This window comes from Hirundo rustica, chromosome 5 (genome assembly GCF_015227805.2).
Source record: "Hirundo rustica isolate bHirRus1 chromosome 5, bHirRus1.pri.v3, whole genome shotgun sequence".
NCBI lineage: Eukaryota > Metazoa > Chordata > Aves > Passeriformes > Hirundinidae > Hirundo > Hirundo rustica.
The window spans coordinates 47,929,009-47,953,006 of record NC_053454.1 but is presented as its reverse complement, the minus strand read 5'-3'; the positions used below and the strand labels follow the sequence as shown (position 1 = coordinate 47,953,006).

At 39.1% G+C, this 23,998-nt stretch overlaps 1 protein-coding gene across 2 annotated transcripts in view; it reads right to left on the bottom strand.

Moving 5' to 3' along the window:
- Positions 1-248: 248 nt before the first annotated feature.
- Positions 249-23,998, bottom strand: part of GALNT7 (polypeptide N-acetylgalactosaminyltransferase 7) — a 70,833-nt gene continuing 47,083 nt past the window's right edge. The window contains exons 4-12 of one of the 2 annotated variants that reach the window (XM_040065623.2): positions 18,851-18,981; positions 18,541-18,620; positions 16,505-16,687; positions 13,084-13,201; positions 11,064-11,186; positions 8,829-9,047; positions 6,579-6,677; positions 5,177-5,305; positions 249-2,478 (exon numbers count right to left, since the gene is read on the bottom strand). In XM_040065623.2, coding sequence (XP_039921557.1) covers positions 2,341-2,478; positions 5,177-5,305; positions 6,579-6,677; positions 8,829-9,047; positions 11,064-11,186; positions 13,084-13,201; positions 16,505-16,687; positions 18,541-18,620; positions 18,851-18,981 — 1,220 coding nt within the window. In that variant the 3' untranslated portion in view covers positions 249-2,340. Of the gene's footprint in view, positions 2,479-5,176; positions 5,306-6,578; positions 6,678-8,828; positions 9,048-11,063; positions 11,187-13,083; positions 13,202-16,164; positions 16,348-16,504; positions 16,688-18,540; positions 18,621-18,850; positions 18,982-23,998 lie in introns of both variants that reach the window. The other variant, XM_040065621.2, reaches the window with a different exon arrangement.

The following is a 23,998-nucleotide window of genomic DNA, read 5'->3' as shown; positions in this document are numbered from 1 at the left end:
TCTACCTAATTATATCAGGGCAGGTGATATAAAAATCCAAATATGTCCATGTGGCAGTTCTGAGTGGGAATTTAAGTTTTCATTTCACTAGAAAAAACCTGAGTCTCCACAGATGCAACAAAAGGTACCTAGATAAAACTTAACGTAAACCACATTTAATATTTGTAAGTTTGTAACATTGAAGTTGTCTAGATTTTGAGATATGGGAGTTTCTATAAAGATAATAACCCATTTTTACTCTGTAAAAGTATAATAAAACAAAAAATTCAAATATTTTATTTACTTCACCTAAAAAACAAGCAACCCATGAGTAAGATTACATAGGTTTCCCCGATTTATCCCTAATAAATTTTTTAAAGATTTATACAATTTCTACAGAAACATACAGTGTATCAAAATCTGCATAAATCAAATCTATAAAATATGTAGAAATGCATAGTGATATTATCCTCAACTTACAAAGCAAGAATATGGGAATTATTTTTTTCCAAGCCGGCTATAGTAGGAAAAAGTCATTACAGCAACAGCTTCTTATGATCTCATGTTTTGTAAGGTTTCAGTCTCACACACAGATTCATATTCACATACAGCATCAGCTTTCAATGAATTGCACATAATACCCATTTAAAATGCACACCCGCACAATTTATGTGCCACCATTCTTTCTCTTATGCATAGTTGTATGATTAAATTAATCTACCCAACACACAAATGGAGTCAGTTTTCACACACACATGGAACAAGTACCGGCACAAAACCTTCTTTTCCTTTTTTCCCAGTTTCTCCCTCCTTTATTTTCTATTTTTCATAGCTCTGAAAGGATAGATGAGAAGTTTAAAGAAACTAGGAAAGATCCCAAACTAATAGATCAGTGCAGACAGATCTATAAAGATCCAACTCTGTCACCAAATATGATACACTAACCTTGTTAAAACATCAATGGAAGCTGCATGCAACGCTATTCTAGACTTCAGGGAAGTATTTAGTCATACTTAATTGTGTGACGTGTTATGGGGATAACTGTTATGGAATCAGTACACTGATGTCGACATTTAGGTCACAAAATCTGGACAAAGGAAGTGAGGATAAGTCATTTCCCCTCCACCTCTCTATTCGTTCAGAGTAAATACTTATACTCCTAAGGGAGTTTGCATCAACTCCTTTCCAGAACATTTTTAGAAACAACTCCTTCACATTCTACTCTGTACACTATAGCACCAAGCAGTTGGTTTTTTGTGTTTGTAATCCCTCTGGAGAAGTTGAGAATGACAGAAATAGCAAGAAAATTAGAACGAACAAGTGTGATTTCAGGATTTCCATTTCTCTTTTTGTTCTAAATCTGGCAATCCAAACTGGCTGACAGATGTCCTCGTCACAAATTACACGGATGTGTAAAGCAGCTGGATGTTTTTTCCTAATTTAAAGTTTTAGTCCACCTCTATTTGATTTCCTTTCAAAATAGCGGTATAAATGAAGTATTTGATTCTTTCCAAGTTTTAGATAATTGTGCAGCTTGTTTGTTGTTGTTTGTTTTAATTATTTTTATGTAAGGCATGGTTTAAACAAGCAAATTAGTGCTTATAAATTCTTAACTGGATTCATGAGGGTGCTTACCTCCATGAAACTGTACCACATTAGCACTAAACTCGACGATCTTCCTTCCACCGTACCAAGTATTCAGTCAAAGCAGAGCAGCCAAACTGGCAATAGAAATTTGTCTTCATTAGCTCAGTAATTACATAGGGTGGTACAGTTGGCTCCTACCCCCGGTGACAGCTCAGAACAAACCACTGTAAATTTCCAACAAATGCTTTCCTTGTGAAAGAGAGAAATGAAAGAGGCACTAAATATGTTGAAATTCATCTTCCAAAAAAGCAGCATGACTGTGAGAGAAGGCCACCCTGGCTAATAACCTGTGGCAGTGCTTAGTAAGATGTAAAATTAAATAAAAATATACAACAGGTTGATAATCACCAAGTTCTATGAAAATCTGATTACTCCAACCTTTTCAAGTGTGTGTAAAAAAACTGCCTTCAGACCCCTGAGTGTAATCCCAAAGAAGACAACGCTTTTAACTATGTTCCTATGAACCATAGCTAACAGCACATTAATTTACCAACATCTTGAAACAAAAAGATGTAAACATCTACAGAGTTTAAGGTAAAGCAGTTTTGTAAACATTAACTGCGGATGATAATGTTATTGTAATAATCACAGTTCCTCTATGTCCTTCATCCAAGCCAGGAGGCTCACAGCTGTACAAAGTTAATAACTGCAGCAGTTTTCAGGCTATTTTCAGTCCTGTACAAATGAATGCGTCAGTAGGTAGGTTTTGTCTGTCTACACACTAAGGATGTTGTTCATTTCCCATTTTTGTGTTGCTTTACTGGAGTCACACTCTGAAATGAAAACTTGATGGAGGACTTCGGAGCGATCCAAGCACTTCCCTGATGGAATGTGAGTAAATCTGTGCAGATTCTGAAAGACAAAACCACCAGGAAAATGCGTTGGGTTTTTGTGTTGAGGTTTTCTTGTTTGTTTGTTTGGGGTTTTTTTTAAGCATTTCTTTACATCTGCAATATAGTTATTTACAAAAACAGGTTTCAGCGTCCCAAAACAGATCAGTTCTATATTTATTTTACTATTTGTTAAACCTAGCACTTCACAGCCTTCATGTTAAATCTTTGGTTCCTGTAGGTCTACATGAGATGCCTCCTGGTGCTCTTAGCCAACAAACTGCTAACGAAATTAACAAAACTCTATCTAAAATGCCTCTAAGCCTTTTCATGCAACCTGTAACCAAACTAAAAGATTAACTCTCGAGCACAGCTCTATGAGGGATTCACTGGGCAGATCTTCCTCCAGTAAACCCTCACAGAAAGCAACTGCACAACACCAAGAGCAACCACAGAGGGGTAAAAAAAAAGTACTAACTTGGCCCCCTGTTGGGCTGGCAGAAGGGAGAGTAAAGAGTATGGGAGTTAAGTCTGGCTTCTGGAGCAACAGCAGGCTGCCCGAGGAAGTGCAAACCTGCGGTGCCAGGCACATTCAGGCTGCCTCTCGCACACCCGTCTCCTTCCCCAGCCACCATGCTCCCACCCTCGGGTCTCCTGCGTTTGGTCTGCGGCTCCTCTCCCACTTGCTGGCCCCGTGTGCCAGGGGCAGCCCTGACTTGCTGCCTGGCTGCATCCGGTGCGGAGGGGGAGGGAGCAGAAGCAAACCCACGGCCCTGCAGCCCTGCCCCCTGCACACAGGTACCCCTGGCACGGGGACCCTCTCTGTCACCCCCGCGCATGTGCACAGCCAAATGTTGGCTCGCGCCGATGCTTGGCTCCTGCTGTTTGGCCAGACATGGAGCACCTCCAGCTGGAGAGAAAAACGAATGTCTGAATAAAAGCAACAAGCAGACCACCACCAGCCCTGCTCGCAATGTTTGCTTACAGGCACTGAAGCCCTGCTACTGCTCAGTGCTCAAGCAGCACCTTACACTCGCCAAACTGGCACACTGTTTGTTTCAGAGACAGCAACTGACCCACCAGATAAAATCTCCTTGCAGCCTTAATTTACACAAGGCCACAACATTTTTCAGCAGTCCATAAGCGTCTCATTCCTTACACCTTGGCCATTAGAAGAAACAGTTATACCCTGTGTACTTCACAGCAGTGTGCCCAATTCCCAGTATTTGGTTACACACCCTTGGTGGTCCTTTCATTCTCACCCTCCCTTTTTTTTCCTTCTAGAAGCCAGCGTTTTGTTCTACAGCCCAGACTGTGCTTACTGGGCTTCCTCAACTTGTGGTAATAAACAAACAATTACACAACTGGTGCTAGTGTAGAGGAAATGGATCTTGCATAAACAAAATTCTTAGAGAGAAGCCAAGTAACATGCTGGGACATGCTAGAATGGCTGGAGAGTTTAAAACTGCTACGTGTTATTCTGATGAATATTAAAGCTGAAGCTGGCACTTACCTGCCACTGCTTATTGATTTCTACATTTCAGGTTTAAAGAAATTTGTCTGTGTATCCAGCACAAGGAAGCTGAACTGGATGGAAATGGCATTATGCTACCTGATATTTCCTAGCTCTATGCAAACACCAGAAAACGTGGAGTGGCTTAAAGGATAACAAATAGATTTTTCTGCACTCAACTGTGCCTGCATCTTTCAGACAAACAATAAAGAATCCAGATAACCAGCTAATGAATTAATAAATATTCAATATGCTAGCTGTATAAGCTGAAGAAAAATTGACACGGAATAGTTTCTTAGATGTAGAACCAAGTAATATGTGGCTATAACCAAGGATAACATCACCCCCAGACTATTCAGTCTCACTATAAAAAGAGACAAACAGAAATAAAGATTTAGACATTTTTTAAAGTAACGCTAACAAAGCTTACATGAATAGAGGACTTACAGATGTACTGACTAAATAGACTATAGCAGCCCTCACAAGTATATCAGCCAACATTCCAAGTCCTTATTAAAAATTTATAGATTTTGCAATAGCATTTTAACAGCACCACACCCAGGATTAAGAACAGAGCATGTTATTGTTACTAGAAAATGGCTAATGAACAGAAGGTGAAATACTGAGGAAGACAAAGACAACACAAAAAACCAGAGTAATCTTGTTTACCTGTTTCTATGTAGACTAAAAATATCTTCAGTCTTTAAACAGAGAAAACCTTCAAATTAGACTGCCTAAAATGAGACCTAATAGTGACTCTAACTTCTAAATGCACCCCAGCATTTAAGCCACCTTCTCACAGCATATATGGGATAGACTTCCTTGATACAGAGCAAACAAGAAGGTGATGGTGCTAAAACCTTTTATAAAGTCTGTCACTAGAGGTGGACATGCTCTTTGCTTCCTTTGAGACATGTGCTAACTCCTAATACCTCCCTGGAAACAAATGTAGCCTCACGGAGTTTTCCTTAAAAGATTTTGCCACAGAAGACTGCAACCAGAATCAATCAATAAAAGGATCTTTCACTAGAGGAAGTTTTTCTAGCAAGCATGTATTTCTGAGAATGTGCCATTAACAATTTACTCAATTCAGTCAACCTTGTACTAGATCTTTAATTTCAGGCATACATAAAACAAATTTTTAAAGGTGCAAATAAACCAGCATGAAATCTAAAAATTTATTTTCTTCCATATATCTGTTGCATACCTTGAAGAATTGCCACTCCTTGTATTCGTTCTGATTGCAGTGTGTAATCATAATTTTGGATCCATCTGGTCCTTTAGTTAAGCATTGATCATACTGCATGAGTTGATTGGCTTCATTGATTCGGAAAAGCTAATAGAAAAGAAAAAGCCATTTTTATAACTGTTGACTCAACAAGCATTTTAGAAACACTGAAAATACAATGAAATTGCAACATTCAAAACATTTTCTGGTTTTATTACACCTGTCTCTCAGGAGGCTTCTCTATTTTGCATAACACACTTTTACTACCACAATACTAAATTTCATGGTTAACTTTCTTGGAAGGCCAAGAAACTTAACCAGAAAGACAAAAATGGCAAAGGGATTCCTATTCAGGAGACTTCTGAAATGGTTTTATTACAAACCTTGGTATGATTTGATGGCAAAACAACCCATTATCTTTATAAAAGCCTGGTAGCAAGTCCTTGATTCTGGACAGTAATTTCATGTGAAGACACGAAAACTTTGGCATTTTACCCATGGAGGAAATCAATCTAATTCATCCAGATACAAAAATATTATCCTAGCCACTTCTTACAGAATAATTGCTACCAGGCTTTTTGGGTAGCATATGCAGAAAAAGTAGTTTAGGGAACCTTTTCATTAAATATCAGAATAAAAGAGACATTTTCAGGGGCTACTAAGAGCTAAACCATATAGGATTTCTAAAAGCATCATCCTAAATACAATTTTACGATTGCCATGACAAAACTGCCTGGTTTAAGTTTACATGGGCTTAAATAAGGACTTTAAATTCTGAAAAAATTTCCAACCAGAAAAGAAGATATAAAGACAGAACAGCATGTTTGTGTGGTAGTGTGGGTAGGTTTGTGAAGATACAGGTCAAACACAATAAAATCTTGGATTGCAACCATCTAATAGTAATTATGGTCTGTCAATTAATTTGTAAATGAAGCAGAGACAAATTTCTGTTTATTTTCTTCCCTCATGTGGTGGAAAATGAGTTTCTGCACAAAAGTATTTAATGCTTAGACCAAAACAGCTTTGTTACAAATTGAGCCACAGTGAGTAAGGGTTTTTCTCCTGAAGGATTAATTATTAAGTAAAGGTAAGTGGTGAATCAGGAGCAATGCTAAGAGCTGAAGCAGTGATACTGTTGCTTCTTCATGTACCTGTTTCTCTGAAGAATGGATTATGAATTTGCCTTCAATTTCATTCCTTTGATGTTTGAAATGGTATTTTCAGACTGCTGTATTTTAGTGACGTCAGTATGCTTACAGAAAACCCAAATTCCCACTTTTGTAGATGACTACGTGACTACGTGTACAGGCTTAACAGAAAACCTGCCTGTTATCAATCCACAGAAAGCAATTCTCCTTCAGATTTGCTCCAAGCTCCTTACCTGATTTCCTCCCATTCTGTGGCACGGCCCAAGCTCAACAAAGCCACCGTTGGTGTGCCCCATGCTGTCGATGCAGTAAGAGGTTTCAAAGCCTCTAATCTGGAAAAGAGGTTTTGCACTCTAAGTTAGTCTCAAGGGAAAAATAAAGTGCTAAGCAGTTCAGAAAATTCTCACTTATCTCTCAAACCAGAAACAGGTATCTGACAGAGAGATTAGACAAACCTGTGTATGAAATTTAAATACTGACGTTAACTGTTCCGGGAGATGCAGCTTCATACCCATGCTAATTTGCAGGCTCTTCCATGAGTCAGAGTATGCTGATAAAGCCAGAGCTGCAAAGCTCAATTCCAAATTAATAACACTAAAGTATAGGACTTTCAAGTATTTTAATTTATTCAATCTCCTATTAGATCATGTTCCATCTCCCAGGTCTTCATAAATAAGGAATCTCAGGAGCCCAGGTCAGTTTCTCTCATCTTGTGGATGAAGAGAAACAGTGTAATGAGAACTTATGCACAGCAGCAATTCCCCACAGCCAGACACAGCCCACTGACCCAGCTGCTCAGATGGACATTCTGCAGCAGCAATTACACAGGGGAAAAAAAAAAAAAAAAATTATGAGGGGCAGGCACAGAGACAGAGAACCAAAGTCCTGTCATAAAGCACATCTCAACTGCTGATTATCTCACTCCCTTCTCAGAAGGGCCAGCAAGCAGCCTTACAGACTTTATGACACCAATAACTTTTTTCCAGACCTATTTTCTTTGCCAGAGCCTTTTTTCCTCTTTGTAATGGTATAAAATGTCTGGAGGACTAAGCTTAGACACTTCCAGGGAGTGTTAGGGAAGATGAACCCCATACTTTCATACCCTAGAGTTTGGAAATGCCATCAGTGTGGTGTTACAAATGGGGGGAGGGGGGACAGGATTTCTCAGATGTAGGATAACAACCAGCCTGTGAAGAAGAGTTGAAGAAAACTTCAGAGAAGTCTCTGAATTTAGAATTTTCCTGTTGCTCCACCAGACTCACTTGCTTTTATCAGGGATGATTTTCTGCAAGGTCGCCAGTATTATTTTAAGCTCTTCAGAAGCTTTCACCTTGGTGAACAGTAATATTTAGTGTGCCCTCCAAATCCTTTATGTAGATTCCAGAGGAGGTCATACAGTAGCTGATGCTTTGTGCTAGCTTTTAGGTAAGAAATCAAAGTGGCATTGTACCTCTGGTCCCTCAGAGAAAAGATTATTTGTACCCCCTTTCACCATGCACGTGCTCTGTATGACTAATTCTAACATTAAGAAATTAGAGATGACACTGGCTTGGTGATAGGAGACAGCACAGATCTGTATTTTCTAATGTGCTTTTGAAGTTACAACACCATGTATCATATGCATCTTATCTTGGGAAATAAGGTTGCTAAATTTGGTGGGACACAGGAGCTCTCCTCAGCTAGCAAGAAGATATTCTGATTTTCCCTCAACAATCCACAGAAGTGAAATAAATAGGAGAGACAGGGCAAAGATGTAATCAGTTGCAGAGGGGGAAAAAGAATCTGAAAGCAGGCAGGAGACCTGCAGTAAGTGCTCACCAAGGCGTGGGCTAAATGACAGAATGAGATGGGCAGAGTTCAGTGAGGAGTCCTGCACTCACCTGTGATATGCCAACTCTCTCTGTCAACTACTTAAAAGTGCTGCATTTGTAACCACACTCTTAATTTAGTGAAGTCATAACTGTATACACTATTCCTGGAAACGATGGTTATGGAATCTTATCAAATTATTACATGCAGGTAAGGGACTTGCTGAGGCTGTAAATGTATGAGTACATCCTCATCTAGCAAACACAGGCAGAAAGAACTCCCCCTGGATTTCATGATCTCTTCTCTAGGCCATCACACAAAAGATATTTTCACCTATTAATCTTCACCAACACTCCTACCTGCAGGATTCACATTTTTTTTTCTTTTCAGAAAACTTAAATTCCAATTATAGAAAAAAGTGCTTTGGACAGGGCTTGGCATAAATTATCCTTCAAGAACCTGTGGAACTAAATTTAAAAAATCACACCTGCAAAGGTAGATGCAGTTTTTTTCCTGGGTTACATCTTTATGGCACTCTGGCTAGTATCATACAGCTTAGTATAGAAGTAATCAAATAGCCTGTTCACATGTCAAGTAACAATTGGTTCCTTTTGAACTCACAGGTTTTTTTAAAAACCCTCCTAAAATGCATAGGCATTATGCGCTATACCTACCTCTCCCCAGTCCACATTTTTGGGTGGTAAGGGGTAATATGAAGTTATATCATATGCTATTTCTTCCATAAACCACTTAAAACTTTTGCAGTTGTGATCTTCACGGAATTTTTTCAGCTCAGATATATCTCCATAGGGCAGCGCTTTCGTCTCAGGCCGGCTGGCATAGAAGTAATCTTTGTATTCGTCCCACCACACTTCCACAACTCTGACATAGTTCTGTGAAGAATAAAGACACTGCTGTCACCTCAAGGCACACACAAACAGGCCAGAAGCAAATCTTTGTCAATAACAGAAATACAAAGATTTTATCCCCTTGAAAAGTGACAGCATAGTATTATTATATAGCACTAATAATTTGTCACTATCAGTAGACTATACAAGACACGTGAATATTATTTTTGAGTGATAGTTTAGTATTGAAGCCAGAAAATTAAACTAGGTTGCTTAATGAGAGTGCAAAGTCTTTTTCTAAGATAAAAGACTATTTATTTGAAAATAAAGACTTCAGTTACGGGTGCAATAAAATGTTGCATTCATTTGCTGCTGTCAGAAACTACAATTCATGGTTTCTATTCAACTTCTACAATTTTTTAATGAAGAGAATGATATGCACTGGTCCACAAACAGGGAAAAAATTCAGTCTTAAATGGGTCAGCTACTTGGAGAAGGGGGAAAATAGGATAGCTCACTTGGTAACAAGCCTCTCCCTCACATCTTTCTTCTCATTCTCTTTGATGGCTCCTATCTCTATTATTACCTGTACACATTCTAGATGCATACCTCACTTTGTCCAATCCTTCTAGTGTTAATGATCTGGTGTTAAAATAGTCTTAAAAGATCTGTCTAAAGGCACGAATTATTGTGACTGTTACTTTAATCCACATCCAGCATACACTGAACAAAGCTATAAAAAAACATTTACTGTGAGGATAGGAGGGTGACTGAGGAGGGGAAAAAGTTATTTCTACATCCTGCCCTGTACAGAGAAGCAACTTAATATTTAAGAACACTCAGCAGTGCTTTTTATATTTAGTAAGCAGGCCAGCAGATTCATGTAAGGAGTTAAGATATACAGTAAATATTTTTGATCAGCTTTTAAGAAGACTGAAATGATTTTTATCACTTCAGACAAGGCAAACTAACATCTTGCCTGCACTGAGCAATAGACTTATAATTTGCCATCCTGTTGCCCATTTCTCTGTCTGTTTACCCCCAGATATGTTCCCCAGGGCTCCCTTGTATCGGTCCTAGTCCTTGTTTCATCAAAATATTAATCAATTCAAATTGCTAATAGGGAACCTTTGGTGGGGGGCAGTGGGGTGGGGTGTGTGTATGCCAGGTTGTTTTTTACCATTCAGCTAGGCTGGGACATTGCCTTTGGAACTAACTGTTAGGCTGGCTCAAGCCATACTCTCTAACCCTACAGGTACCCATTGACTAGGAAGTTTGCTCTTGGGTTAGAATTTACAAAGAGCTGGGTCTTTAGGAATGGGATTTACTGATGCCAGAACAGTGCACAAGAGAAAGCTTAAACTGGGCAATAGAAAAACTTAACAGGTGGTAAATGAAAACAGATATAAACGGTTTTTCTTGATTCAAATTCTCTCTTCAGATATAGAGCTGGATCATTTGTTTTGTGGAATTGATGTCTAATTTTAATATCACGGCTTGAGTAACACTTCTAAAACCTGCAGTGTACCTGAGATGTTGCCAGCCCTGATGATGTAGGGCAGAGCACATCATCCTTCCAGGTGTCATTTACTGCTTCTTAACTAACAAATGCAGACACAAAAGTCTGGGAGATGCTAGATTCCAGAATTCTCTAACTTGGCCTAGGATCATACTCATCTTTATCAAGATAAAGGGGGATTTCAAGCCCATGATCTTCATCTCCAGGAGCGTGCTATAGTTACTAGAGTTGCTCATATATACTTGGACACAGTGAAGCAAAGGCTGGAGGTGATGACATTAAGTAATAGGAAATGCATTTGTACCTCAAAGATAGTGGGGGAAGGCTTTAGAGCAAAAAGATGGGTTCCAGAATTCTCTACTCTTAATAAAAATCTTAACACAAAGATTTCTCTCCTGTGGGGATGATCAACCGAGCTATAGATATTAAACAGCTTTGGATGAAGTGCTCTCTAAATTGTTACCGATAATTTAAACAAATTTATCCAAAACTGTTCTTATCTAAAATCAAAAACCACCTTCAAGGTTGCTTCAGTACTGTACCTTTAGTGTAGGAGAAGACCCAACATAGACAGGGGGTGGATTTCCTTGCCAGCCCTGGAGACGATAGATGTGTCCAACACGAGAACAGGGAACAAACAGCAGTTTTCCCCCACACTGCCAGATCTACAAGTTAAAACAAAGGTATTATTACTATATGTGCACAGGAATTTAAGGCAGACAAATAGATAATAATTTCTGGAAGAAATGTCAGCTACATTTCTTATTGTATTGTCATATATTTACATGTTTTTTGCTTCAGATGTAAGCATAAAGAAAATAAGTCTTTGAAATGAAAGGTAAACTGAGTACACTTTCAACTCAGCAAGGAAGTTACTCTACTAAAACAATTTTTTAAAAAACTTTTTAAAAAGTTGGAAACCTCATTCCATCACTATTTTAGAACAACAGTAATGAATGAGTACACAAAATCAGGAACTCAGTAGTTTTAATAATGGCAGAATTAATGATATTTTGATTTTATTATAGTAATTCACATGCCATCACTAAGATGGGTTTTGGTTAGATGCCCATTCACATTTAAGTTTTTCTTAATAAAGATGAGTAAGAGATAAGGATGTTTAAGGTAACCCATTGCTCCAAGTAGAAACAGATATTTGACTATAGTAGCTGAAAATAAAAAAATGTGTAAAATATATTACCATTCTGAAATCCCCTCACTCCCACATATCTTTGGGTAATCCCTTAACAGGGAAAAGAAAACATACTTAAATCAGAATTTAGTTGCTCCTAGTTTGGAGAAGTTTAATTGCAGCACCAAATCCTAATTCAAGTTAACTTTGTGAATCTTTCAAATTAGTCTAAATTCCAGGTTAAAAATATGATTTACCAGTCTTAGGAAAGATGGGCAGAATATCTTACTTTTTCATTACATCATGACATTACTTTTCCTAAGTTTCATCAAAAAACCACCTCAGGTATGCAAGGCCATTAATTTTATTTGCTATCTAGGGATCAGCACACAAGGCTGATAAGTGTTCAGTTTAGGAGATTGGTTTTGATCTACATGAAACCAGTTTGGAGGTTTCTACATAATGAGCATTCAATTACAGAACTACTGTTAGTAATTTCAACCATGATTTTGATCAAAGCAAGATGGAGAATTATATGAATAAAGACTTCATGTGCATAACTTCCTCAATAAATGCTCTTTGCATATGGATTTACAGCTGAGCAAGTGCACTCAGAGCTCTCCTGTAACTCATGAACAACAAGAGTAACTAGGGGAGTTCTGAATGCACTTTTGTAAAATTCAGCTACAATTTCACAGATAGCTGCTGAGGATATGAGGCATCTTTACTTTTGTCAGTAAATTGGGCCTGATTCCTGCTGTCTGCACTTGTGTCATTACAAATACTGAAGCTATAAGAAGCTAATGACAATCATCTTACATTTCCTGCAAACTGAAGAGCATACATATGCCCAGGAGAGAAAATAAAATCCTCCTCAGCGATTATGAATTATGCAGTTAGTATTTCAATTATGAAGACTTCTCTTGTAAAGAAGTTCTTGAAATTCTGAAAAGCATATTAAATAATTTCCACTCCACAAAAGTGGTAGGGAGGAAGATTACTTTTTGTTGCACTATTATATACGTTCCAAGAGCACATACGTAAACGGACAACTATGAGGACTACTTGTTCTCTATCATTGCTTTCATTAGAAACAACATTTTTCTACACTCACTAGGAGAACATTCAGTTTCCCCCCATCAAACTGGCCAGTCTGATTTCATATTGGATATTAGGACAGTTAGGGATGCAATCCCAAACCATCTACAAAATCTAGATTATGCATCATTTGGGTTTCAGCACGAAGCCACCTCTCTGAACATTTCTGTCCCAAAGCTCGCAAGGAAACAGAGGAGACACATTTCTGACACATCTCACAACAAAACCTGGGCTTCACGAGAAAGAGGTAGGTCAGTCTAAACTCCAAACAGAAGTATTTACAGAAAAAAAAAATCTATTTAATTGATGTAGCTTTCAAATACTGGTGTTACCTTGTAAGAAATTTCAAAATTTTCACCACCCCAGATCTGAAGCCCCGGATCATAGAGACCCAGTTCAAAGAAGAAATCACGTTCAATGGCAAACAATCCACCAGCCATTGCAGGGGACCTGAAAGAGGAAGACAGTGTAATTCCTTCTGACAAAAGGATACAACAGCAGTCAGAGAAAGCTTCAGCGAAGAAAGCAATTCAGTTAACATATAGTAAAGGTCAGGTAAATGGCAATACACTGAACAATCATAAAGCTTTGTCGCCAGCTTGCAGCAATTTCCTGAAGCGGCACCTATATAATTTTTAGTAATGTCACAATTTTTTATTATGTTGTGGGTTTTCTGCTGCAATTAATTTATTTAATTAGTGGATTTGATGATGGATCTTGGTCTGAATTTTCCATTCAGCTAGTCAATATCCTTCTATTAAAATAAAAAACAAGATAAGAATCAGTATGATGAGGTGTTTCTCTCAAAAGTTTTTCTCGTTTTTGAGATAATATGAAATTGCAAACAGGTTTATTTTCTGAGGAGCTGTCACATTGAAACACATTGTCTATCAAACAAATAACAGAGTTTTTTAACAGCTTTCTAATCTTCTAGCTCTTTTTGTCCTATTAGGAGACACTGTACATTATACTCAGTAAAATTTTGAAGAGGTCCTAGATAAAGCAGTACAAGGTTTCCATTTTGGTTTAGTCTTTTTTTTTTGTTACTCTTTTTCTTTTAATGACTTTGTAAATCCCTGCCCATACGCCATGACTCAATTAGCGAATTTTAATGTGTCAAAAATGCTGTGGTCTGGATTACAGCTTGTGCTGGTTTTGGCTGGGGTAGAGTTAATTTTGGTCACAGTGGCTGGCGTGGGGCTGTGTTTTGGATTTGTGCTGAACACAGGGCTGATAATGGGGAGATGTTTTTGTTATTGCTGAGCAGGGGCTGCACAGAGCCGAGGCCTTTTCTGCTTCTCGTGCTGCCAGGCTGGGGAGGAGACACAGCCAGGACAGGTGTCCCCAAGTGACCACAGGGATATTCCAGACCATGTGACATCGTGCTCACCATATGAAAATTGGAGGAAGAAGGGGGAACATTTGGAGGGATGGTGTTTGTCTTCCCAAGTCACTGTTATGTGTGATGGGGCCCTGCTCTCCCGGAGATGGCTGAACACCTGCCTGACCAGGGGAAACAGTGAACTCATTCCTTGTTTTGCTTTGCTTGTGTGTGTGTGTGCTGACTCTAAGCATAATTAATTATCATTTTAGTAGCTGTCTAAATTAGGTGATCACATGCCAAGGTACTGCTACATGTCCCTTTCCACTCGCTGTGTACTGTATTTTCCTTCAGTGCTGCTTTTGCACCCTGGGGGTTCAAAGGTGAAGAAGCCAGAAGACAAAGCAGGGGGAAGCACTTTGCATAGCACAGCCCCGTGCAGCTTTCCTGCGCTTTTGGGTTTCCTCAGCACCATAAAGACTTGGCAAGTGTAGGAGCCTCAGATACTGCAGTTTCAGTCTCGGCCTCCAAGATTCTGCCAAGTATGTTAAACACTGTAAAACCCACATAGGCTCAGTAGTTTACTTCACAGGATACAAAGAGGTAAGCACTGTCACTGAAGGAAGGATTCAGTCCTGGGGCAATACTCACATTACAAAAACGCTGCCTCAGCGCTTTAAGCTCTTGAGGATCTTTTTGTTTTCTTTCTAAGCTAAGCAATCCTGGCTATGGTTTCAGCAAGACTTTTACCTGGTCTTGCTTGCCTTGGTATTGCTGCAAGAAAATGCACACAGCCTGGACACAAACAGATGCTGGGCATGTCTCTTTTTAAAGGAAGCATTGTAACTCTGAAGGTATTATTAAAAATAAAGTCATCTTTTAAAACATTCCGAGAACATGTGTTCTGTGTTTCTGGGAACAGTTTAAACGATTTTAAGACCTGTTTGGATGGTAAACACAGAACACTACAGCAATGTTTGAAATAGTTTATCCCCCTCTAAGTGAATATTAAAGTTCCAATGTGGACAGCCTCATCAGAAAATGGTATTATTTAAACTGCATACAAAACAGATCAAAGCTTCATAACTTGCTTGCATGTGTTGCCATTTTAGCAAAGAACAATCATGGGTGGGGATAGGGAATTACCAACATCAGTTCTTACAACATTTAAATCATATATACAAGCAATAGAAGACATTAGATTCTGAAGATGTGAAGATTGCTTTCAAATGTAGTAACACGATCAGTTAAGTGTGAAGGGGAAAGTAATAAAAAACCAGCAGAACCACAGTCTCCCAGTATTGAAAAGCTATCCAGAAACCATAGTTTCTAAGCTAGGGTTTCTAGGCAGTTTTTGTTTTCTGGGAAGAAAACATACCCCACTACAAAGCATAATAAAAAGGCAGAAATTCAGTGAAAATTATTGGAGTTTTCCCACAATAAAAGGGGCTTTTTTTATCTTTATTATTAATTTTTTTTTTTTTTTTTTTTTTTTTAGTGTTACGTGACTTATATTAAAATTCTTAGAAAACATCTAGCCAAGGTTCTTAAACAGTATGCTTCTTTGTCAGGTGTGATCCGTTGTGAAGCAAGTGGGAGAAATATGACAAAAGGGATTTTTTTTGATACACGTGCATAATCGTCCAGCTGTATGCATGCATCAGGCCATGACAGCAGGCTACAGATTTTGTGCATTACCGTCTATTAGAAATACTTCCAGCATGCTCATTATCTCAAACCAAATGGTTAAACAAGCGCTGTTGCTTCCAACAGTACTTTAAAAAAATATCACGGCTAATTAAAGTTTTCCCTGGCAACGAAGTTATACAATATTTTATTTTGCCAAACGGAACCCAGAAACTCTAATGCGCACTCTATTAACCAGACAAGAGCAGGAAGGGAGAGGCAACACAAGGCAGCAAAGATATTTTGAGCAGATAGTCAGTCGTGGCAAACAGGTCTGACTAAACACAGCAGCTAGTGTGGTTAGAAACGTGAGGGTGCTCAGGCTAAGGAGTACATGCAAGTTTTAGTGGATCAATATTGGCGTCAGAAAAAAAAAAAAGAAACGGGTAAGTGATTTAGTGATTACCGATACGGTTCAGTTTTTGTCTTTCTGCTTTCCTTCTCTCTCCTGGTCAAGGGAACCCTCTTCCATAGCATACTCCAATCCCACGCTCCTCTAGCAAACCCATCTTCGTCACCACCCCCTTGGGGCACAATCTTAAAAGTGTTGCCATCTATGACATCTATAAGCGGCACAGTGCATGTGGTTCTGCGGGGCGGCGCAGGGCAGGTGCGGTTATGGGCAAGGGCCCGCGTGGCACACGTGCGCCGACCGAGGTTGGTGGGGAGAGAGGGGTGGGGGGAAAAACGAAAGGGTTTAGACAGTTATTCGTTAGGATTCACAGTACGTAAACAGCTCTCTTTACCGATAAGGCTCAGTTTTATGTTTTCGTTTGGACTTTTCCTTGTGGCTTAACGGAATTCGTTTCCATAGCAAACTCCAGTCCCAGGCCCCTCTGGCAAAACCATCTTCATCCCCACCTTGTTGTGGCTCAATGGAATAATCATTCCCATCTATGTAATCTATTAGAGGTACAGTACATGTAGTTCTGAAACATTTATAGAAGGGAAAGAAAGAGCAAAATACAATTTCAGCAGAGTAATCTGTCTAATCTGAAATTTACACCATAAATTAAGTTTATAGAACAGAGTATATAAAAAGTCACCCGTAAACATATTATTTATAAAATGAAGCTTCATTAGAAGAAAAGATATGGTCTTCTATTTACATTGTTTTAAGATGTTCTGAAAACAGAAAAGTTAGGTCTGAGCTGCTAATATATCAGTTGGTTTATCAGTACATTTTCCTTCATGTGGACTTCTTGACATCGGTCTTCTAATAAAGCACTGCTGGAGGCAATGGAGGAGCCCTCAGAGGGCCAGGGTTCTCACAGTACTATTATTATTATTTCCTGTAATTTCTACTCAGATCTTAGCTGTCAACAAGAGTGATAAACACTTAGCTTTTACTAGTGTTAACACAGATTTTCATTATACTGTCCTATTCAAATGCCCTGAAACCCCCCTGAGATCTAAGGATAAAAAAACATTACTAGTGCTCTCCTAGAAGCAGTTTTCAGTAGAATTCTTCCCGTTTGATTTGCAATACACTCCTCATTGTGATCTATCACACACAATATTCACCAAGGAAAAGACATTATCTTGTTTTTCTCCCCACATTTTTCAAATGACTTTCCCAGTGACCGAGGCTGGAGCACTTCCACCTTTTTAAATGAAGCTCCAAGAGATAGAAAAGTCAGGGGGGAAGAGACATGTTAACACCATGCTGTTCTTTGAGGCAGAAGCTGCAGCAGGCTGCACCCCGGGTACCAGGGCATGGAAGGAGGCTGCCAAGCCCCTTCTGCAGGCACTGTGTGCCTCAGCATCTCTGGTCCTCCTGCAGCCTTCGCCTCTGTGGCCAGTGCTGGAGGATGCCCCTAAAACCCCCTCTTCTCATCAGTCTTTCTTGTGTAAAACAGCAATACACAATCAATGGGAGCGCACAAGCATTTCCATCCTCTCTCTATCCTGGCCCTATTAGAGCCTTGGTTGAGTTACAGCCTTTAAAACACACAAAACCCAATTCTTCAAGAGAATTCTAGTAGCACGGCAGGTTAACAAATAGTTTTTAGGATTAAGCAGCTATTTTGTGGGATTAAAGAGTTTAAACACGCACATGGTTCCCTAAACACACCGACCGCACAAGCCAGGAGTGCGGCAGCACACAGCAGCGGCAGCATTTCAACAGCTGGCAGGGATGGAAGCCCTGGGGATCTCTCTGCGCTGCCACCGGTCACAGCTGCCCCTCGCAGTGCAGGCGCTTCCAGCACAGACTCCAAGCAAGTGCCCGCGCCTGTGGCACAGACAGGCTCGAGCCTGGCCTTGCTTAGCTACGGACAGCGCTCCAAAGCGCTTCAGAGGAAACAAATAAGACCATACATCAAAACTAAAGATGAGAAAGTTATAAACTCTAGAGATCATGGGGGCTTCAAACTCTCATTAAATCAAAACATGTATTGCTACTTTTTCTCTACTAAAAGTCGCAGGTTTTTAGTTGCTTCGTTCAATCGTGCTCCTTTTTCAGCTAGAATGGAACATTTCAGTATCAGCGCCTCAGCTCGTTGTAAAAGACAAGAATTTTATATAATCTACGCTAGACAAAATATTCAGTATGCCTATTAAAATTGACTATCTGGAGATTAATTTGCCTGACTATATTCCTTCCACATTCTGTATCTTCTATGCTGGGAGACAATATAATCATCAGAAAATCATACAGAAAATATTGCTATAGTTTGTTATAGATATAAAACATATTGACTGTAGTATAAAAAGTGAAAATTATTACTGTGACTTTTTCTTCCTAAAAGGCCAGACACTGGAAATAATAAGAGAACATTACCTGTCCTTAGATATGGGAGCTATAAGTGGTGCATACCAATTAATTCCCACCTCACAATGGGCATCAAGGTAAACCAAAACCTTTGAAAGAAAAAAAAAAAGAAAGTAACTTCTATTTCTGTATACAATATCACGATTTAATTAAACTTATTTACATGGAGATACATTAATCTTATAAACAAGAAAATGAAGATTAAATTAGTAAAATTTATCTCTCCTTAAAACAATGTCAATAATTTCCTCACTTCTATTGAAACTGCCGACCCCAAAAAAGAAAAAAAAGACAGACTTGTGTGTGAACTGGCTCCCACCTGTCCAAGTTTAGCCTTCTGGGCTCCAATGCTTCTAGCCTGGATCAAACCTTCTCTCCTCTCATTTCGAAATACCTTTACAAGGCCATTCCACTGCTTTATATAGTCATCCAGCCTCTCTTGTAAGTGTGCTATCAGGTAACAAAGAAAAAAATAATTGGTGAGGTTTCATAATGAAGAGTTTTGTACTCTAGCATAACCCCCAAAATATCTACAAACACTTACAAGAACCTTTAATTCAACCACTCACAAACACTAAAACTGAGGAGATCAAGAGCACTGACCTCATGGCACAAGTTTGGCATACCTGAAGAAATGGCAGCTGAAGTGGTTGGTTACACCACAGGCAGCTGGGTGGACAACTCAGTCACTTCAACATACCACATAGTGGTCTTCAGGTTTTCATCTGTATTCCAAGCAGCCAGAGAAGTTTCTACATTTCAGCACACAGTCTTTCCTCATCAGATGATGTCACATGTACAGCTAAAGACATCACTTTTCAGTTAAACATTTCCCCTTCACTCCCTTTCTGCCTCACAGAATTTTCTGTCAGTCTATTAATAATCTGGAAACCTGAGGCAGAATCTCACCACGCTCAAAGTATTGCCCTCCTTCATCTAGACCTGTTCTCTCCTGTGGAGGTCTTACAATAATCTTCGAATGAAATTAATGAGAATAATTGGAGGGCTAGAAGCACATCATACAAACCTTTAGCCAAAGGGACTTCTATCAGTAAAGGGACGAGTGACCACACAAGAATCAAGATGAGCTATGCTTAAATGGTTTCAGAATTGCACTTGCCTGTGCCAAACTTCTCTGGCAACCACATTCCTGCCACGCAGTTTGAGAAAAGGATCTTAGTGTTGCTTAACATCTTTGCCCGGCTGATTCTGTTGAGAAAACTCAGGAAGGCAGAAAGGCTGGTAATCAGGCACCTGCTGTGTGCGGCTGTGCTGATTTAGCTATTGGTGTTTGTCAAAAATCTATTTCTGTACTCAAAGGCTCAAAAGAATTGCCTACAGCTTCAGTTTCTCTCAGTCAGGAGCCAAAATAAGCCACCTAATCTACAGCTGAGGCACTGGTTTGCTTTGCACCAGCTCCGAGGGGCTGATAGATGCCACGCCTGTGCTGATCTAAGAGGAGAGGGGACACGCAGAGGTGGAAGCAGAAGGATGTTCCTTTCAGCAGCAACATGCCAACAGTTACTTCAGCAGAAACATTTTCTGCAACCTGAAGAGAAATGATGAAGTCTGGAGACTTCTGCAACTTGTGTTTTGGTATACTTTATATTCTTGTCAGCAGTACTAAAAAAAAATAGTTTGAACAAAAGTTACATGTAATTGGAAAGGAAATGGTGTTTCTTGGAAGTGAAGTTTCCAATATCGAAAATTCAGCAATTCTACTGAAGAGCAATCTTTTGAAATCGCTGTCTTTTGATACTCTTATATCCTTCCTCTCCACCTTTACAAAAGAAAAAGTTTTCTCAACCAAGTTTTATGTATTTTCCTTTCCCACACACATTTAAAATGTCTTTTGTAAACCCTTGTGCATTAGGAAAACTTTAAGGATACACAAATGTCAAACTAGAGAAAGAACAATTTTACCACATATGCTGTATAGAAGAACATGCTATGTAATAAATAAAGAATATATTATTTGATAGCTGTGATATAAATTTTTATAGGATAAAATCAACAAAGTTTTGAGGTCATACTGAAGTGGTACTAAGAGATTCTTTATACCACATCAGTATTTATGCTGCAAATTCCAAATATGTGTTGCAGAAGGACTGTCAGGAATGTTTTAAAGATTTAAAACCTGAAGTTATTTCCAGCTCTCCTGCCTATGAGGCCAAATGTTTTACTTATCACATGTTCAACTATGTAAGGCTCAGAGGGAGCTGTAAAAACCTGTCATATTGATTGTGTAAAGCTCTTCTATAGTACAAGTCTCAGGACTTTGCAGTCCATTATCTGAAACCATGCCAGGGTTAGCAGCAAGTGCTATTTCCCACAGGAAAGCTGAAATTTTCCTCCTTCCAATACTACAAAGCCTGCATGACAGTAGTGAAAAAAAAATCCCGATACTTCTACAGTCAAAAATATTGTTTGGCCAGCATTAACTTTTGTTCACCTAGAATGTGTATTTATGACATCTGTCAACAGCCATGTGGCAATCTGGTTTTTGTTCAAAACTGTATATTTTACCTTTCAAAATATTATAATCACCAATCTGGCCTTCCCCTCTTTGAGTACCCCTCTCATGTCTAAGTGCATGATTAAAGCATGAACCAGTGTCTTTTAAAAACACAAAGTTTCTCCAAAGGATCTTAGGCACTGCAGATTACAAAGGGGGAGGAGAAGGAAAGCAGGTTTTTTTTCCCTCAATTTTTGGACAGCAGTCTGAGACCTAGAAAAATGCTGCTGCCTGCGAGTATCCTGTACTGTAACACTGTTAAGGTGGGGCTCTCAGCTCTAACACAAGTGCTGATCACTGCTTCAGTTTCCCCATGGCAAGCACCATCACACAGGTTAATAAAAATACTGCTGCCTGCCTGTGCTCATTGCTTCCCCTTTGGTTATCTCGTGGGGTGCTGCAGCAGTTGGAAATACAGGTAACAGTGAAGAATGTATGAGCAAATACAAAAGGTAGACAAAGCCTTTAAATGCACTAGGAACACTGGTATTCTTTACCCCACAGCCACCCTTTACAGGTACACGGGTTACAAAAGCAGTTCTAGCTAAGATATTGGCCTCTGTCCTTCAGAAAACAAGCAAGCTGGTGCCCAAATACATAAGTGTTGGAGACCTATATGAACAACTGTAATTGTAGGAAACTTTAGAAAATACAGTTTTATGAATTCTCATTGCCTTTCCAGAACAGCTGTTTCCTTCACACAGCCAGCATTCACCGAAGAATAAACTGCTTCTATTGAGAACAGAAGAAAACTGGAAAAAAAAACCAACAAAAAAACCCCATGTGTAACAGCCTGGCCTCATTGACACTGTGGTAGAAATTGCTGCAACATTTCTTGGACTCTCACATGAATTAATACAGAGGTCTCCATAGAAAATGGAGATAGAATCATTCAATTAGCTTGGCAATCTTCTTGTTACTGTTCTCTTTGTGCTCCAACAAAGAAAAAAAACGCCAGAGTAGAATTCAGCACATATTTCTGCACAGTGCTCCACAGTCCAAACCCTGCTGTTTGCAGGAGAGATTAAGGGGAAGAGTGTTATTCAGTAAAAGTACTGCTCCCAACCGACTTTATACTAAGAACTATAATGAAAAGGACATTTTCCAAGCATTGCAACTGTTCCTCCCTGTAAGACGTAACATATATATGTTTTTATCCAGCTGTAACTCCCTTCTGATGAAAGAGGATTTCTCACAAGGAAGGACGGGCAGGGATTTTCAGGAGCCAGCCTTTAGAAATGCTTGCAACTGCTGTGTTCCATTTTAATTTCATACCACTCGAGAGGGTGGCAGCTAAGAAATAAAGACAGTCACACTGAGCATGAGCAAAGATCTACCCAGTCCAGAACGTGTCACTCTGCACACGGCTCCAAGGCCATAAGGTGGACTGCTGGGTGGAAAGGCAGACATGAAGTCTGCAGCCTGACAGCAGGTAGGGAAGAAGAAAATCCTGTATGTGTACTGTCAGCATGACTTTTCTTCTGGCTGAAAAAGCAAAAAGCCACCAGCAGCTCTGCTGTGATTAAGAGTGTTTGTATTTTGCAGCTCTCCTAACAACTGGAGAACTCTTCAGGCAGCTTGGCACACTTTGCAGCTCATACTAGTTCACCCTTCTCTCTAGGGAGAAAGAAGTAGAGCAAGATTCTGCTCTCTTGGCCATTTTTCATCTAGAACATAATTTGAATTAATGAAATTAAGTTAATTATATTTATCAAGTAATAGCCTAAAGCAATTTGAAGAATTATTATGGTGAACTAGTGCAATTGCAGCAAGGTGTTTAGAGTAATTCCAGTCCATGCTTGTCTTACCAGTCACTCATACCTGAGAAAACTGCACCTCGAGCTTTCTTTACTGAATTTTCTGACTTAAGAAAGCTATCTGGGAAATAGAAGTGTGAGAAATACAGAGTTAAGGGTCTGCTGGATCTTAGGTCCAGGCTAGCTGTGTCTGCTAACCATTCCTTTATGAACAGAAAGCAAGGAAAGTTCTATATTAAAAAAAAAAATCTTGAAAACATACTGCTTTCTTTTAACAAATGTCATATATTGGAAAAATAGTACAAGTTGTTATGCCAGACAAACTCATTCCATGAACTACATATACATGGCACAGAGTCAGCTACAAGACATGTGAAACCCAAGTATTGAGACCTATCATTAGTAAAAAATCTGGTAAGTATTCCAGACACAATCAGTGTCACAGTTACTTTATGCAGCTAAGTCAGTCCTTGAACAGCTCTGAAGGAAAGCTGTGATCTTAGCTGAAAAGCAAAAACACAGCGTGTCTGCTGACTGAATTATTAAAATTATATCCCTTAGGAGAGAAGATATTTTTGGTTTATAGCATGTGTGTATAGCTAAGCCAAATTCTCAACAGCTGTTAAAGGATACAGGAGACTATAATTTAGCATTTAGTATCTTTATTAAACTAAGCCAAATGTAGTCAAGTTTATAATACAGGTAACCTGTGCTCTCCTGTTAAAGCAAACAGAAAATGATACCTACCTATCTACAGGTATGATGCAAAAAATAACACACAATAACTATTATCAATAGTGGCTTTTACTCAGAAAACGCTACCTCAACTATGTGATGACTTAATTTTTAAAATTTGTAGTGAACGCCCCCATAGAAAACAGCTACCATGAGACTGAACTGGGAGAATCCCAGATCACTTAATAAAAAGGAGAGTTGAAGAACAGTCTTCTGTTTTCTATGCCACTACAGAATTCAGCTATTATGGAAACAAAGCTGAGGGTATCCTGTGCCGCTGACCAAAGCTGCCTTTGCTCAAAGCCATCATCAACATTGTCTAGAAGAGACTGTCGTGCCACGCAGTCAAAATCATCTTTTTATGTGTCTACTCTTTCTCTCTGTCAACATCTATTCAAGAACCATGCAGCAACAAAATCTTACTGAACGTGCAGCTTTGATGCATCATTTTGAAATTTGT